Source organism: Corvus hawaiiensis, chromosome 8 (genome assembly GCF_020740725.1).
Source record: "Corvus hawaiiensis isolate bCorHaw1 chromosome 8, bCorHaw1.pri.cur, whole genome shotgun sequence".
Classification (NCBI taxonomy): Eukaryota; Metazoa; Chordata; class Aves; order Passeriformes; family Corvidae; genus Corvus; species Corvus hawaiiensis.
Window position 1 is genome coordinate 24,782,555 of NC_063220.1, and position 14,963 is coordinate 24,797,517.

The 14,963-nt window shown below is 40.9% G+C and overlaps 1 protein-coding gene across 10 annotated transcripts in view; it reads left to right on the top strand.

The window, feature by feature from the left end:
• Window positions 1-14,963, top strand: part of ZMIZ1 (zinc finger MIZ-type containing 1) — a 303,291-nt gene that overhangs the window by 255,652 nt on the left and 32,676 nt on the right. For 9 of the 10 annotated variants that reach the window (XM_048310656.1, XM_048310661.1, XM_048310660.1 and 6 more), the window contains 2 exons: window positions 11,929-12,043; window positions 14,285-14,502. In XM_048310656.1, coding sequence (XP_048166613.1) covers window positions 11,929-12,043; window positions 14,285-14,502 — 333 coding nt within the window. Of the gene's footprint in view, window positions 1-3,930; window positions 4,372-11,928; window positions 12,044-14,284; window positions 14,503-14,963 lie in introns of those variants that run through there. The other variant, XM_048310664.1, reaches the window with a different exon arrangement.

Here is a 14,963-nt window from a genome sequence, read left to right on the forward strand (position 1 = left end):
ATTTTTGAATTAATTTAAGGTCTTTGGCAAATGCTGTTATGTAAGTACGAATTATTGTCATTATACACCTCCGTTGCTTTGACAAAGTTCCTATTTAACACTTTATTGCCTTAAGTGGTGGACCTGTGCATGTGTGTCAAATTGAATCTTGGTTGAAATGGGTACAGTTTCAGTCAATCCCAGCAGGAATTGCACCCTAGTTCACTTTAATGTCAGTCTGACCCAGGCAAGCCCGGGGGGCTTCTCATTTCTAGCACAGCTTGTAGTAAAGCTTATTTGTCAACAAAACCACTTAAAAATAGACAGCTGTTAGTTGCAGTTCAGTGTTTTTTCATGAGCATCTGTAGGGTTCTTATTGTCTTCACTCTTGCTCCAAATTTTGGTCTTATGTATTAATTGCCAGCTGTCTCACAGTTAGTGACCAAAGGGTGGTAATGCCTGTATAGCACATCACAATTGATGAAAAATAGGAAGATAATGTTACTTATCACAAATTACCTAGTGCCAAAGGTTTAGAGAAAATTGAACAGTAGATGAAATGAAGCATTAATTCTATCTTACAATAGATGTGTTATTTATTATCACTAATGTTTTATGTTCAGGCAATCATAAATACCTTTTAGTGGTTAGATTTGCTTTACAAGAGTGCTTGTTTTTAGTGCTTGTTTTGTCCTTTTTTTCTTCCAATTTAAACTTGACTAAGAGCTGAACTTTCAAACATTGAATGGAGCTTTTGGAAAAGAATGGTAGTTCTGTCTGAATTTTTGCTGGGTGGTGAGGACTGGGTCTTGCATTGTTAAGAATCAGGAGTGAAAGGGTTAGAACATACTAGTACAGTATCAGAAGTTCTGTAAAGGCTGCTGCCTTTTCAATTTTGCATCATAGGCTGTTTTGACCAACAGTGATAGTCACTTTAAAAATGTCTGGATGAGGTCAGGTGCAGCATGCTTTTATAAAAACAAGCACATTGTGCATGTTTTATACATCAGTTTGAAGTAGGGGATTGCTCCATTATGTGATGTGGCTCTGGCATGCAGGGACAATCTTTGCAAAAGAATTCATAACTCTTGAGGTAAAAGATGAAATTGTTTCAAAGCTTTTTCATCTTTCTGGTTGTGGAGTTGTGAAATAAATATAATTAGGGACTGAACAGATGGTAAATCCTAATATAAAAGAATATACCCAGTAAAGAAACCTGTATTACTTCTGATTCTGCAAGAGTAGCTTTGCTGTTTTTTCTGGTTTCCTTTTTGTCAAGAAATGTTAAAATTTACCTTCAAGAGAAAATAAGGGAAGAGTTCAGAATCAAGAAATATTTTTGCAGAAGTGCCATTTCTTAAAGAAAAAAAACTGGAAAATTTCTTCAGAACAGTATGCTTATGTTCTAAGCATTGCAAAGACAAAACTAATTACTAACTGCTCCAAAGTATTGTCCCAAGAGTTGTTTGTTCATCTTGTCCTCTAAGTGAAACTACTGATACAAGTTTCATCACATACACTTACGGGGAGGAGGTGGAAGAAAACCTTGAGCCTGTTGAAGCTAAAAGCAAATGATGAGTACCTTCTCCTTGAAAACTGATAAGTAACCATTAGCTGTTAATAATTAAATATTGAATATTTCCATGTGAAAAATCTGCATTTCATTTTAGTTTGTGGTCAGTTCTTATGGTAATAGGAAACAATAATGGGGAACTCGTTTTCAAAGATACATTCTTTACATGCTTGGTAAAAGGTATAGGATAAGGATCATCTTTTCTTGTGTGTACAGCACCTTGCACAGATGTGGAAACAGGTCTTCTTTATTGATTGACGAGTCAAAGTAAATGCTGTTGTAATAAGACTAATATGTAGCAGGACTACTATAATTTTGTGGGTTTTTGTTTTGTTTTTGTTTTTTTTTTGATAAGTAAGTGTAATTGGCTATATACTCTATATTTTTCCTCTACATGTTGTAGCTGTTGTAGTCTTATGGTTTTAGTTTGTGATTTTTTTTTTTTAAATTAAAAAGTGCCAGCTGATAAGCTTACTTTATAAGTAAGCAGTAGGCAAATATTATTTAAGGTATGTCTGCTGACTGAGGCAAAATCTGATCTTCTCAGGCTTTGTGCTGGCTATGTTAGTTTTTAAAATATGGCAACAGCTATGAATAGACTGGTATCCTTCTCATGTTTGGGCCATATTGAACAACTAATTCCTGAAAATGTCTGGTCAATCGCGATTTACTGTTCAGCAATAATCACAGGGGTATCATGCTCTTTGCATGAGGTCTGCTCTCAGAAGCAGATGATATGTGCTGAGTCTACATGATTTTCCTCTTCGAGCATATTGGGAAGGTACCTTCTGTCACTTGTTCTCAATGAAACCAACTGATTTCTGGTGGCAGTGGGGTTCAAAATCATTAAACTGTGGCGGCACCCCTGGTTTTCAACTATTTTGACTGTCAGCACGGTGTTTGGTGACACTGAAAGCTATACTTTGCCCAGCTCTTTGTTGCTAAACTCGTTAAAATTACTGGGAGTCTTTTAACTGAATTGAACACCTTTGGATAGGGAACATCGGAACTAAGTCAATGCCCTTCAACCTCGCCAGCGTCAGGTCCACCTGTGAGGTTTAGCAGTCCTTTCCAGGCACAGAAGGGCTGGGGGAGGGCCAGCCCGTGGTTCAGCACAAGGCTGAGTTCAGTGTGAGTAGCTGTTTTCTGGTTATCCGTGCTGTGAGCATCGCGCTCCAGCCTGCCTGCCAGGAGGTGACATGGCTTCTAAGCAAGGAGGGAGCTTGCAGTCTGGCACGTAAAAATTACTGACATAAAATATGGCAAATACCTTTCTCTTTAAAAGATTTTTTTTATATTTTTGGATAATTTGGCAACCGGAACACAGATGTATATTCTGTCTAAGACTTGATATTTTTCTTGATGCCTTTTCTTTACCTTTATCTGTTATTCATTCACTTAGATGAAAATGTCACCCTCCACAGGATTTCTCTGTAAATAGATTAGGAAAGGAGTGAATTCCCGGTGCTCAATTTTGTCAATTGTTGTATTCCTGCTACTCCCGTACACTTGGGTTCTCAAGTCTCACAGAATCCCAATGAGAAGAAAAGGAAATAGTCATTACTATTTGCAGTGATGGAGGGCTTTTCTAATGGTTTCCTTATTAAAAAAAAAAAAAAAAAAAAAAAAAGGGTTAGCAATTCGAGCTAAGACACTCCTGGCTGGTTTTCGCTAGAAATGAAAACAAAGCCTGCTCGGCAGACAGAGCGCATCAGCAACCTGGGCAGATGGGTCGGTGACATCAATTAGATACTGGCAGTGCTTTTAGCAGGAGTCGGTGGCTTCTTCCCATGAAAGGGCTGCTCCGGGGATAAGGAGTAGCGCACCAGCCGGGGCACCGTCTTGAATGTCCTCATCTCCACGAAGCCGGGAATGCGGGGAAGGTACCCCAGCCTGTTCGTGCTCTCAGTTCCCACTTACCGCGGCAGGGCAGCCGCGATGTGACGGTTTGTTTGCCCGTGTCACTGTGTCACCAGCAGCATTTCCAAACTACTCTGACAGGCAGCCAGACCGCGGAGACGGCTCGGGGAGACGTTTCTCAGACCTGCCCCTTCGCCGTCGCTCCCCGGCCAGGTCACTCCCTCGGGCTTCCCCGGCCCTGCCCTGCCCTGCCTTGCCCGGCCCTGCCCTGCCCTGCCCTGCCCTGCCCGGCCCTGCCCGGCCGCTCCATCCCCGCCCGCCCCGCTCCGCTCCGGGCGCTCCCCCTGGCCCGCCGGTCCCAGCCCGGCCGCTGCCGCCCCTGGCCCGGCCGCTGCCCTCAGAGGGTCGCAGGGCTGTCCCTGCTCCCCGGCCAGCCCCGGAGCCCCCAGCCCGGCTCGCTTCCCGTAAGTTGCGGCGGTGCTGTGCTGCCCCCTCCTCCCTCTCTCCCTCCCTTCCCGCCGTGCCTCTCGAAGAAAGCGGTTTTTTTCTGTTGTCGGGGAGCGTAAATCAGCTTCATCTAAAATCTGGGAAGTGCAAGTCCATCACATCTTCCTCCGAGCCGCCTGCTACACCTTGCGTGAGTCAGACTGCAGAGCTCCCGGTGCCCTTCTTGCTGTGCGGGGCTGCTCGTGTTTCCCCCTGTCTCAGAGGCAAAAGCAGAAGTGGAATCTGCTCACGCTCTCAGCGGTTCCTTCCCCGGTTGTTGTAGCAGTCGCTGACCTCCAGGCACTATGAATAAACAGCAAAGCTGGGAACAAAAGGAGTCTTCTGGCTGCCATTATCTCACATTAACATAGCAGACGCGCTGCGGTGTGAACAATGCGAGTCTCATTCGCCGATAATCAGCGAGTACCCAGGCATTTGGATTACCAAGGCAACAGGCAATGGTAGAATACTGGGTGGGTGTGTTTTTTATTGTAAAGGAGCAGTCGGATATGGAAACCCAGGTATATTGATAAAGCAGAGCAGAAGGAATGCCTGGTGGCAGGGGGGGACTGAGGGCTGGGGATTGCATTCTGACACACGTGAGATAAATAAGACATGGATGAAGCAGGTCTGTGCTGTGAGATGCAATAAAGATTAAACTGCATTTGTCAAGCTGAAAACGATCATAAGATAATTTCAGCATTTTGAAAAAGGTAACAGGTGGCATGTTAATAGCAGGGCTGTTACCGGTGGATTTTGTAACTGTAATCTGGGCTATAGTAATGCGTTGCATGGTCTACTTGTGTGACAATAGAACTGGGTGTGATGGTTTAATCTTTTTTCCTTTGATCAGATGGATGCTGTAGTCCCCATGTCAGACAATGTAACCCCTTCTGCTTCTTCGAGGCAGGAGTGGATCTCACGAGAATTTTTGTTTCTTACCTGCATAGCTGTGATCGTTTATTCCACATGGACAGAAATAAATTGTGTTATCTCTGTATCTTTGCATGCGCACACACATGTGTGTGAACATACGTGAAATCTGTAGTGAAGCAGGACTGTGTGTGAATGCAGGGGAGATGTGGCTTTTTTCAGGTTCCAAAACTTATGAATTAATCTAATTATTTGGCCTCATGCATTTTTCTAATTTCAGGAGTTAAAATCAGATGCAGTAAGTCTTGCTGAGCAGCATGAGACTTGCAGGCATGGCTCTAAGTGATGACACTGAGTGTAGAGTAAGGCGCCAGGAAGCACGGCAGCGAGCATGTCACAGCCTGATCTGTAGCAACCCAATGTGAAATGGAAGGCAGCATTCCCTCCTTGTGCAGTCATAAGTCATCCAGGCCTCACAGGCCTTGTCACAACTATAAAGAAAAAGTTAAGGGCTTTCAGCTTCCAGAGGTACTTTGTTATCACCTGCTGAACTGCCATCTCGATTTTGCTGTCTCAGCCGCCACGCAAACGGCTGTATTATGCGTATGTGTGTGGCTGCATGAATGGTTATTATAAATGTATGTGTGGATATTGAAAAGAGCAGAAGCAGGGGGGTGATAGCCACCTGGTAGCAGCAGGTGCCATCCAAACCACTGAGCTGATAAATGGCTTGTTGCTTTCACCTTTTGACTGCTTCACCTGCATCTGCTCACCTAGAAGGGGTTCAGAGTCCTTCTGTGTTCTCATACAGTTTGTCAGAAAACAGCCTCCTTCTTTTTACAGTGAATTACAAAATTTCTAACTGCTTTCAGTCTTCTTTTTCATGGTACAGGCAACATCCAGTACTGAAATGCTTGAGGTAATTCTTGATAGAGAAATGCTGTGCATTTGGAGTTGGAAGAATCAAAGCTTTCCAAAGGGTTAGAGGACATAGTGATCTAGTTGGGAAGAGTGGAGAGAGTCAACAGACTTGAGAAATCATGATTGGATATTTTGTGGAACTGTGTATTTTCTTTGTAAAATCTGGATGTTTGTAGTCACGCCATTAAGAAGCAGAGGGAAATAAAGTCTTGTAGAATACTTCGGCTTTTTTCATTTAAACGTTACATAAAAACACCCACTGATTTGGATGAGATTGTGTTTTACGTGTTTGTTTAATGAAATGCAGGATGATGCCTTAATTTACGCCAATACAATTTAAACTTCTTCAAATAATAATGCTAAATAGAGGAATTTATTTGAGGAAGGTATGAATCAGTCACATGAATGGCATCAGTCAAAAGCTAATTCTTGCTAGCCATCCAAAGTCAGTATTAGTATACAGACTGGCTACATACACCACCCTCTTGCTTTCCTCATCTTCAATGGAAACAGTTTAGGGTACCTGTACACAACATCAGCTTTTGCTTTGGTTCACGTCAGTATGTGATGTACGGAGGTACTTCTTCTATGTTTCCTTTACAAAATGTTGTATATCCTTGCTGACTATAAGTGGTCTTTGTGTTCTTCCTGTGTTGGTGTCTCCTGGCTCTGCCATTTTCCTCTGTGTGAACAGAGGACAAATTGCACAGATTGGTTTACACAACCTACAGAAAACACAGCACAAAAGGTCAAGGGCTAACTCTGTTAAATTTTCTGGTTCGTTTTTTTTAATAGTAATATATTTAATAGTAACTGTCAGCTAGACTGAAAACTAATGTTAGGTGTTCAAGTTGAAACACATTGGCCAAGCACTGTAGGTCTATGAAGATGGTCCATGTATCTCAGGCAGGGAGCTGCTGGCTTTGTTTCCCTGAGAAAAAGCTCAATGAAAAATGAGAAGTCGGTTGTTTCCTTCTAAATGTCCAGGGGTTTTCAAAAAGAAGATAAAAGCAGATCTCCAGAATGTTTTTGATTGGCAGTAAGCAAAAACAAATTTTGGCTTTCAGTTGTCACAGTGGGGTTTTCTTGAATTAATACTCAAGGCTGAGGATATTTTCAGTGGAACTTCGACCAAAAAGGGAAAAAAAAAAAAATCTACTTGATCTGTAACTTATGAATAGGTTGTCAGGGATTCCTAGTTTATTGAGGCGTTAGGTTTACATGGTGCAGTGCAAGTACTGAATTTGAACTGCCTTTTTGGTATGAAATACTAAAATGCTTCAGAAAGGACTTAAGCTATTTTTTTCCCCAATCTTTTTTACCAGTTTCTAGTGTTAGGTTCATGGTGGTGCCCTAATCAAGAAGGTTTGCAATCTGAATCGATATTAATAATTGAAGCTACATGAGTAGCTTTCACTCAAGAAATCCAAGAAAAACAAAAACTAAACCTGGACGAACAAAGTTGAGCTGCCTAACTTGTGAGACAATACAGGCATGAAACTCATGTCTTGGTTCTTCAGTTATCCAGGGCTTTCTTGCCTGCTCTGGTGGTGAGATTTGTGATATTTTTCTACTGCAGATGCATGAGGTTTTAGGGGGAAAAGAGGGGAGCAAGGAGTCTTGTTTGGAAATTGTTATGGTTTCGTTTGTATTAAAGTAGTGTCACCTAGAGGCTCCAACCAAGAATACAGGCAAGGGGTGCTGAGCACCCTGAGCACACATCTCTGTGCAGACACAGGTGCCGTAAGGCAGGAACAGATCAGCATCCCTGCTTTGGGCTGCATTTTGAGTGTTCTGATTTTTGGCCATGTGTTATTGCAAAGATGTGTTGGGCCTGTGTCATTCTCTGACACCTCACACCTTGTCATGAGGTGCTCTCCTCGCAAGGCGTCCATAGGTGACAAAATAAGATGTAGGAGAAATGACAGTCAGTTTTACAGTGGCAGTTACCTGCTCATCTTGGTGTCAACTGAGAAAGTTAGAGTTGGTGGCTTTCAAGGTTGGTGTGAATTCCATGTGTGTCAACTACCCTTCGGGTGGGATGACCATGCTTCAGAGATGTTAAAGACCCCTGCAAAACTGCAAAGCTGGTTTGAGGGTAACAACAGAAAGTAGCCGCTGAAGGCCCAGTTGTGGGAAACTCGATGTCAGTGGTTGAACTGAGAAGGTTTTTTTAGATAGTCAGCATCTGGTGTAGTAGTTCGTAGATTTACAGTGTTTAAAACAGAGATAGATCCTTTATGCAGGTAGTATTTTAGACACCTGGCCTTCTCAACAAGCGATGTGGAAAATCACCAGGAAAGTGTAATTCCAGTTTTCACCCTCCTTCACAATACGTAAAGTGCCAGTGCTCTAGGGATGCATGCTTCGCTAAACCATCTGAATCTTTCCTTCCTCAAGGAAAGACATGTAAACAGACTATCAGATACATATACAATTGCTTTAGTGACAACATAAGCATATTTAAAATACAGCAAATAATGCCACAAATCATGTATAAACTACAGTAATTCACTAGTATTAATTTGCTCTACAGAGGTCACTTGTTATTAAGCAGTTTTTATTAGAATTAACTGTCAGTCTGTGTCTGACATGAGGTCTGTAACTTTTCCTAGAGACTGGATATCTGCCTAGTACTGGGATTAAGAGAAGCTTTTTAGACCTAACTACCAATGTACTTCTCCAACATGAGAAGTTATACTGCTGGTGGGTTCAGTACATTTGCCAGTAGCTAAGAAATCCTTCCTCATTGCTTGATTGCAATTTTGCTACATCACAGTAGCAAAACACTACTTTGAGAGATAATTTCCCTCCATTCTTCCTCTTCACTCTGTGGCTTCCTGTGCTGTTTGGCCTTTAATGCTGACCAGTAGTATGTATAGGTTCATTAGCACTATTGTAAATTTAGTCAATACTCTTTTAGTGGGCTCCAGCTGAGCCCAAACTGACTCACTGCTCTCCAGGGTGCAGTGAGAGACTTAATTACCCTTGTGCAGTTCAACAGGAACAATGTCATGGGCAGCATTTCGCTTTGGCTGAAGAGGTTGAAGCTTCTTTCTCTACTGGCTGCCATTTCCAAGTTTAAAGAAAGGGATTTCAGGATAATTCACAGCTCTGTATAATAACGGGGGAAAACCACTGCTCTTTGCAAATGAGGATTGGATTGGTCATGTTTCATTATGATACTTACATGGATTTTCCTTTGATTGTGGGAATATTCTTTTGGGTTGCTTTAAGGACAGAAATGCAAGTTGAAAGAGTGGAGTGGAGGGACAAGTAATCCTCTAGTTGAGTGGCACAAGTTTCAGCATCTCCTACTGCTTGAAACCAAGGAAGCCTTCATGTGATGGAGGAAGGGTGGGTATTGTATCCAGTATGGCAGAAGTCATACTCAGACATGCATGTAATTGGTGATGGGCCAGAGTAAATGCTGGGGAGTGCAAACCATGAGATTGCCATGGATTCCTCGTGGGGTAACTAAGGTGAAATTTGAGGGATGAGATTTAGGACAGTAAGTGGATATTAGGCTATTTAAGTTCATGTTCTGCAAGGCACATCTATCACTGTTTCAGAATTGCTACAATTTCTGATACCAATAATGTTTGAGAATTAACACTGGGTTAATAGGGATAGTCGCATGGTTCAATGTGCACTGTGAATATTTCTCAACAAATCTGTAGCTGGTCTCTTTTTCTAGCTTTTTTGTATGGTGCTGGAGGCTTTATTATATGTCAACAATATGGTTTCTTGAGGTGTCACCCATCTTAACTGTAATACAGTAAAAATTGAGTGATTTACTCTGTATTTATAATTAGGATGAAGTGATTATATAGTCTTTGAGAACCCAGTGTAGCCTTCTACTGAACAAATGATCTGACTCTACCACTGAAAACTGTGGAGGAATTATAAATGAAATCTCTTCTGCATAACGTAAAGGAAAAAGATGGGCAAGAGAAACATGCTTAGGAAGCAAAGAAAGTGAAGTAATAGTTATAACTTCTTAACAGCAGGCTAAAGCACTGCTTGCTCAAAGTTGGGAGTGTGTTTACAAACCCAACGGTGTATTTGCATTAGAAGGATCTTCAGTGACTCTGTGGTTTGATTCCTGCCTGTCATTACCCTTCTTATTTACTCATTCATTTGCAAAATATTTGCTTTGTTCCTCAGGTTTCATTACCTGTCCACAGCACATCGGTGGGGAATAGAGAAGAATGTCTGCAGTGAGTCCTTTCACTGTTTGTGTCACGGAGAGAGCTTCTTTGTAGTCACTGAAGTATATGAACATTCACATGTGCCATAAATATCCAAACAAATCACAGAGCAGACATCATCAGAAACAGTCAGAGAAGGAAGTAAAGTAGGAGGCATCATTCAGAGCAGGATAAAAGAGGAAATCTTAATAGCAGTCACAAATTCTGGGTTAGTCATCATTTGTCTCCATGCTGGTGGAGGGGCTTGCATTGCGTCACTTGCAAATATTAGTCACTGAAGCCATTGTCTGAGCCTCTGAGTGAGAGGGGCAAGATTCTAAGAGAAAATATTTTAAGGAAACATGGGCTAGCAGGACTTAGGGATTGCAAGGTGTTCAGTATGCCCTTGTTCACACACTGGTTTATATGGACGCTGTCAATGTAAACATCACGTCAGGCATCTCGTAGAGAATTACTGTTTTCCATTAATTTTATCTAATTATTTGTTAGGGGAAATTATTCTTTTCTCCAATTTAATTTTTTGTGTGATTTTATTGCTTTATTGAATTAGGGTATTTTGAAGCAAATAGGTCAGTTCAAATTCACAGTTATGGTCTAATACAGTGCTGTTGTGCTGGCAGAGCATTGTGGAATTTGTTTGAAATTTCCTAACTGTTTGTGAAATGTATTCACTGCTTCATTTACACAGCTGCTGTTGTTACATTATTTGTTACTTGGGACAGAGGCAGTTTTTATCACACACGTGTGCACTCTGTGTGCGGAGCAATTCCTGTTCTTAAATGATTCACACTTGGCATTACTACCAGGCTAAAGAATGAACACAGAGGTAGTCCTTGATTTTGGCTAACAGCACAAAAGGAAGGAGAAGTGGCCCAAGCCTGGAGTACTGTCTGGGGTCACGGGAGAGTGAGAAGGCTTTGGAGCACGTTGATAGAGTGCTTGTAGAGCCTGTATAGATTCTTTAGGCAAGTTAGCCCTGGATAGAATTTTGGTGATAGCTGATAGTCAAGACAAAAATGCAGTTCTTGATATAAAATACAAATAATGGTGCTTGAAAATGAAAGAGCAATGTGTGTCTGTTAGTTGGGGGGGGTGTGTGTGTGTGTATATATATGTATATGTCTCTAGATGAGGAACGACCACCTGTGTGTATGTGTGCATAGGCAAATAGAAATCTAATTTACGAGTTAATAGTACGAGAATGAGCCACTTTCAAGTGGAATATATTTTATAATTTATGCTCATAGAATTGATAGTTACTTTCCCTGGGTTTAAGATATTTCATTAGTTACACTAAGTGCGTATCTATCCTGTGCTCATTCTGAAACCACCAATGCTTTTGTATGAAAAGAACTGTAAGAAATGTTTGCTTGTATCTGTGGACAAAGCTAATGGAAAAACCCAATCCTCTCATCCACATATTTATCTGAAAGACGTGTTGTATATCTGCAGTTGATTTTCTAGAATGCTGATTAGCTAATACCATTTTTGGCATGCAGCTTATCCATCATGTGGGAGAACACTATCTGAATTTCAATTTACTTCTCAAAATTATGTTGAACTGCTATTGCTTTAAAGGCTTTTCTGGCCATTTGGGGACCCACTGCAGACAGTGGAGGTGTAGTCTGGTCTCAAAATCTAATTGAATTGATACAAGGCAGCTGAAGCAGTGATTGTTGAAGAGTTTGAGATGAATTGCAAAAAAATATGTGCTTCTGAGTAACTTAGTGTCTTTGTTTGAAACTCTGCCCCCGAGTTTACTTGGACTTTCAGTGCTAACAGACCTTTTCATGGTAAAAGCCACATGCTTCAATATAGTTAAGGAATTCATTCGTTCTGTGTGCTTTGATATGATCACATTGCTATTAAAGAAACTTCATGCCTCTGAGAATACTAGGCTAATAGTGGAGGAGGAGTGGAGAGTTACGGTAATGTCAGATGTTAATTCTTTTGTCCCCACCAGCAATTTGCCACAGTTCAAACTTCCTAAATCTCTTCCTAAATCCTGAATGTTTGTTTTTGCAGTGATGGGTCTTTCCCTTATGATTCTGTTCCCTGGCAACAAAATACCAACCAGCCTCCAGGCTCTTTATCGGTGGTCACCACAGTATGGGGTGTGACTAACACCTCTCAAAGCCAGGTAAGATTCATTTTTATGCCTTCTTCGCTCTAGATAATGCATTTTTGCTTATGTTTGTAAAATGGGAGTTATTTTGGAAAATCCTCTTGGGATCAACAGCAGTGTCTGTCTTCTTTGTTGTGTATGATGCATTATTTTCCCAGTCATGTCCTCTTTGGTGGCATTGAATAGGAGGTGTGTGAGAGCTTGAATCAGTCACTTCTTTAGCTGCATGCGAATGTCAGGCTTGGGTTTACCTCATATTTTGCACTGTGTGGTTTCAACACTAAAAGCATGGGTTTGGAGTAATCCCAAACCTCTTGGAAATTCCGATTGAATGTGAAGAGTTCTATTAAAAACAAAAATTTTAGCTAGATTCACCAAATGATAGTTGTTGATTTTACCTGGGGTTGTGTTGTACTTGTGGGCTGGTGAAATTCAGTACCAAGTCTACCCCCACACTGACTTGCTAACTACCAATTTTAGGCTGTGTTCTTTCCAGTCTCTCTTGTTAGTGCTGTCTAACTTTGCAAAAATATTTCAATATGCATTGGAGCAGAAGCATGGGCTCTTGGCTTCCAGGTGAGAGCCATACTTCCTGGATTTTCATTTGGTTCTCCCCACTCTTAACTCTCTTGTGTGTTATATTTTGAATTATACTATATACAAAAAGAAGCTGCTTTTATGAAGAACTTACCAATTATTTGTGATAGTATGCACTCCCAGGGATGTGGCACAAATTAAGTGCTCAGACAGTCTGGGCATTGCTTACACCATAGATGAAGAGCTCAAAACACATCACCATCTTTAATGAGTGCAAATGGTACATAAATCTAACCTATTGTTTCTTCCTTGTTCAAACCAAGTGGCATTAGATCCCATACAAAATTTTCTAGGGATTTTTTGGTTAATATTTTAATTTTGGTAAGAAAATTGAAAACGAAATTGTAATGGAATGAGCCATTTGAACAAGAAATTATTCAGAGGCCAAGTCGTATAGATACTCATGTGGCAGTGATGTAAGCACTGGTTATGGCAAATCTTTGTTCAATAAAATAAGGAGAGGAAACAGTTACAAGATCTATAACATGTTTTTTTACTGTTGGTTTCTTTTAACACCTTAAAAGAAAAGGTATCCCATCTGGGAGAGAAATACCTGAGTAAACATGTTGGTCTATATACTGGCCAGAAAATGAAAATACAGTTTCTTTCACACTTAAAAAGGCAAAAGGAAAGGGTAAAAAAAACCTCAGAGTTTTGTTCTATCGTAAGAATAACATAACGTTACTTGAACTCGTCATGGTACTTTGGAGGACTGTGCAATAGAAGGGAAAAAGTGTTTTGCATGAAGAAAGAAAATGCTTCTTCAGAGTCACTGCAAGGGAGCAGTGAAACTCTGGAACATGAAGCTTGATTATAGCTGTTCAGAGCAGATTGAAATGAATGTCAGGATTTCCTGTAAGTCTTTGAGGGAAAGGAATGAGCTGGGCTCACCAATTCCCTTTCTCAAATGCCTGAAGCTGTTGAGTTAGTCTTCTGCAAAAATCATGACCACTAAGTTTCTTCCCAAGTAGGAGACTTTTTGGGATATCTCATGCAGGTGATCCATGAACAGCCACACTTACATCTCCATGGAAATTGTAGCAATTTGGAAAAAAAAAATCCTTTTAGCATGCAAAACACATCCTTTTATAAAGAGAACAGAGGATTCTTTTACAAGAAGCAATAAAAATAACCAATTGACTTTCGTACGCTATTTAGAGATTCAAGAATAGGTTAAGCTACTGAAATATGTTCTTTCACCATTTTTGCATCTGTAGTACCCTTTGCATTGTGCCAGTGGGACTGACTAGTTCCAAGTTACTTCAAAGTCCTGCATCAAACAAACAAATCAATATAACCCAACCCAACCAACCAACCAAAAAACCCCTCACCCCCTCACTCTCACCCAGAAAAAAAGCTCTGTCCTTCCTTGTAGTCAGCTGAATGGTCAGAGCACGGTTGTAGCACGTCTTTGTCATAAACGTTTTTTATAAGCATATTAATTTGGGTTCCACCTAGTTAAAATACTCTCCCGTTTGTTTGGAAATGGCAAAAGGAGAAATCACCAGGAATGTGCACCCAGACATCAGTGAGGTCTGTGCTCTTTAGAGTTCAGAGTACAGGGTGGCTAAGTTTTAATTTAACGACTGCAGCAAATCAACTTAATTTGCTTGAAGTAGTTCAAGGTACAGCCCCTTACTCTCATGTTTCTTCTTGCAGGTGCTGGGAAATCCAATGGCAAATGCTAACAACCCTATGAACCCAGCAGGAAATCCCATGGCTTCTGGGATGACAACCAGCAACCCTGGAATCAATTCCCCTCAGTTTGCTGGACAGCAGCAACAATTTTCAGCCAAGGCGGGCTCCACTCAGCCGTACATACAGCAGGGCATGTATGGGCGACCCAATTATCCTGGAAGTGGAGGTTTTGGTGGCAGGTAAGATTTACTTCTGTGAGGTGGAAAATGGATGTAAATACTTGATGAAGCTTGGTTTAGTGACCTGGCAGAAGTGTCATGGGCTTATTTTAATTTTATAAAGTCTCAGTAGATATTTTATGCTGGTTAACTGAAGCACATACTGCTTTTACAGCTTCAGAAATCAGCTACCCAAACTGCAAAGAAATTCATCATATTAAATGGAAATGGCTTAGGTCAATCAATTAGCTCTAATAAACCTCCAAAATAAAGTTTTAATTAAGAGAGATTGTTAAACAGACCACAGGCTTAGGAATGATTAACATTTAATAAGGCCAGGATGTGAAAGGTATTGATGGTATAATTTCTATGTGCATATGGAGGAGTGATCTTGAATATTGGGCAAAGTAGTTTCCTATGTAACAGAATATTTCTGCCCAAAGACTTACTCCACAGCAAGAATTCGAAAAGAATTGGAAATG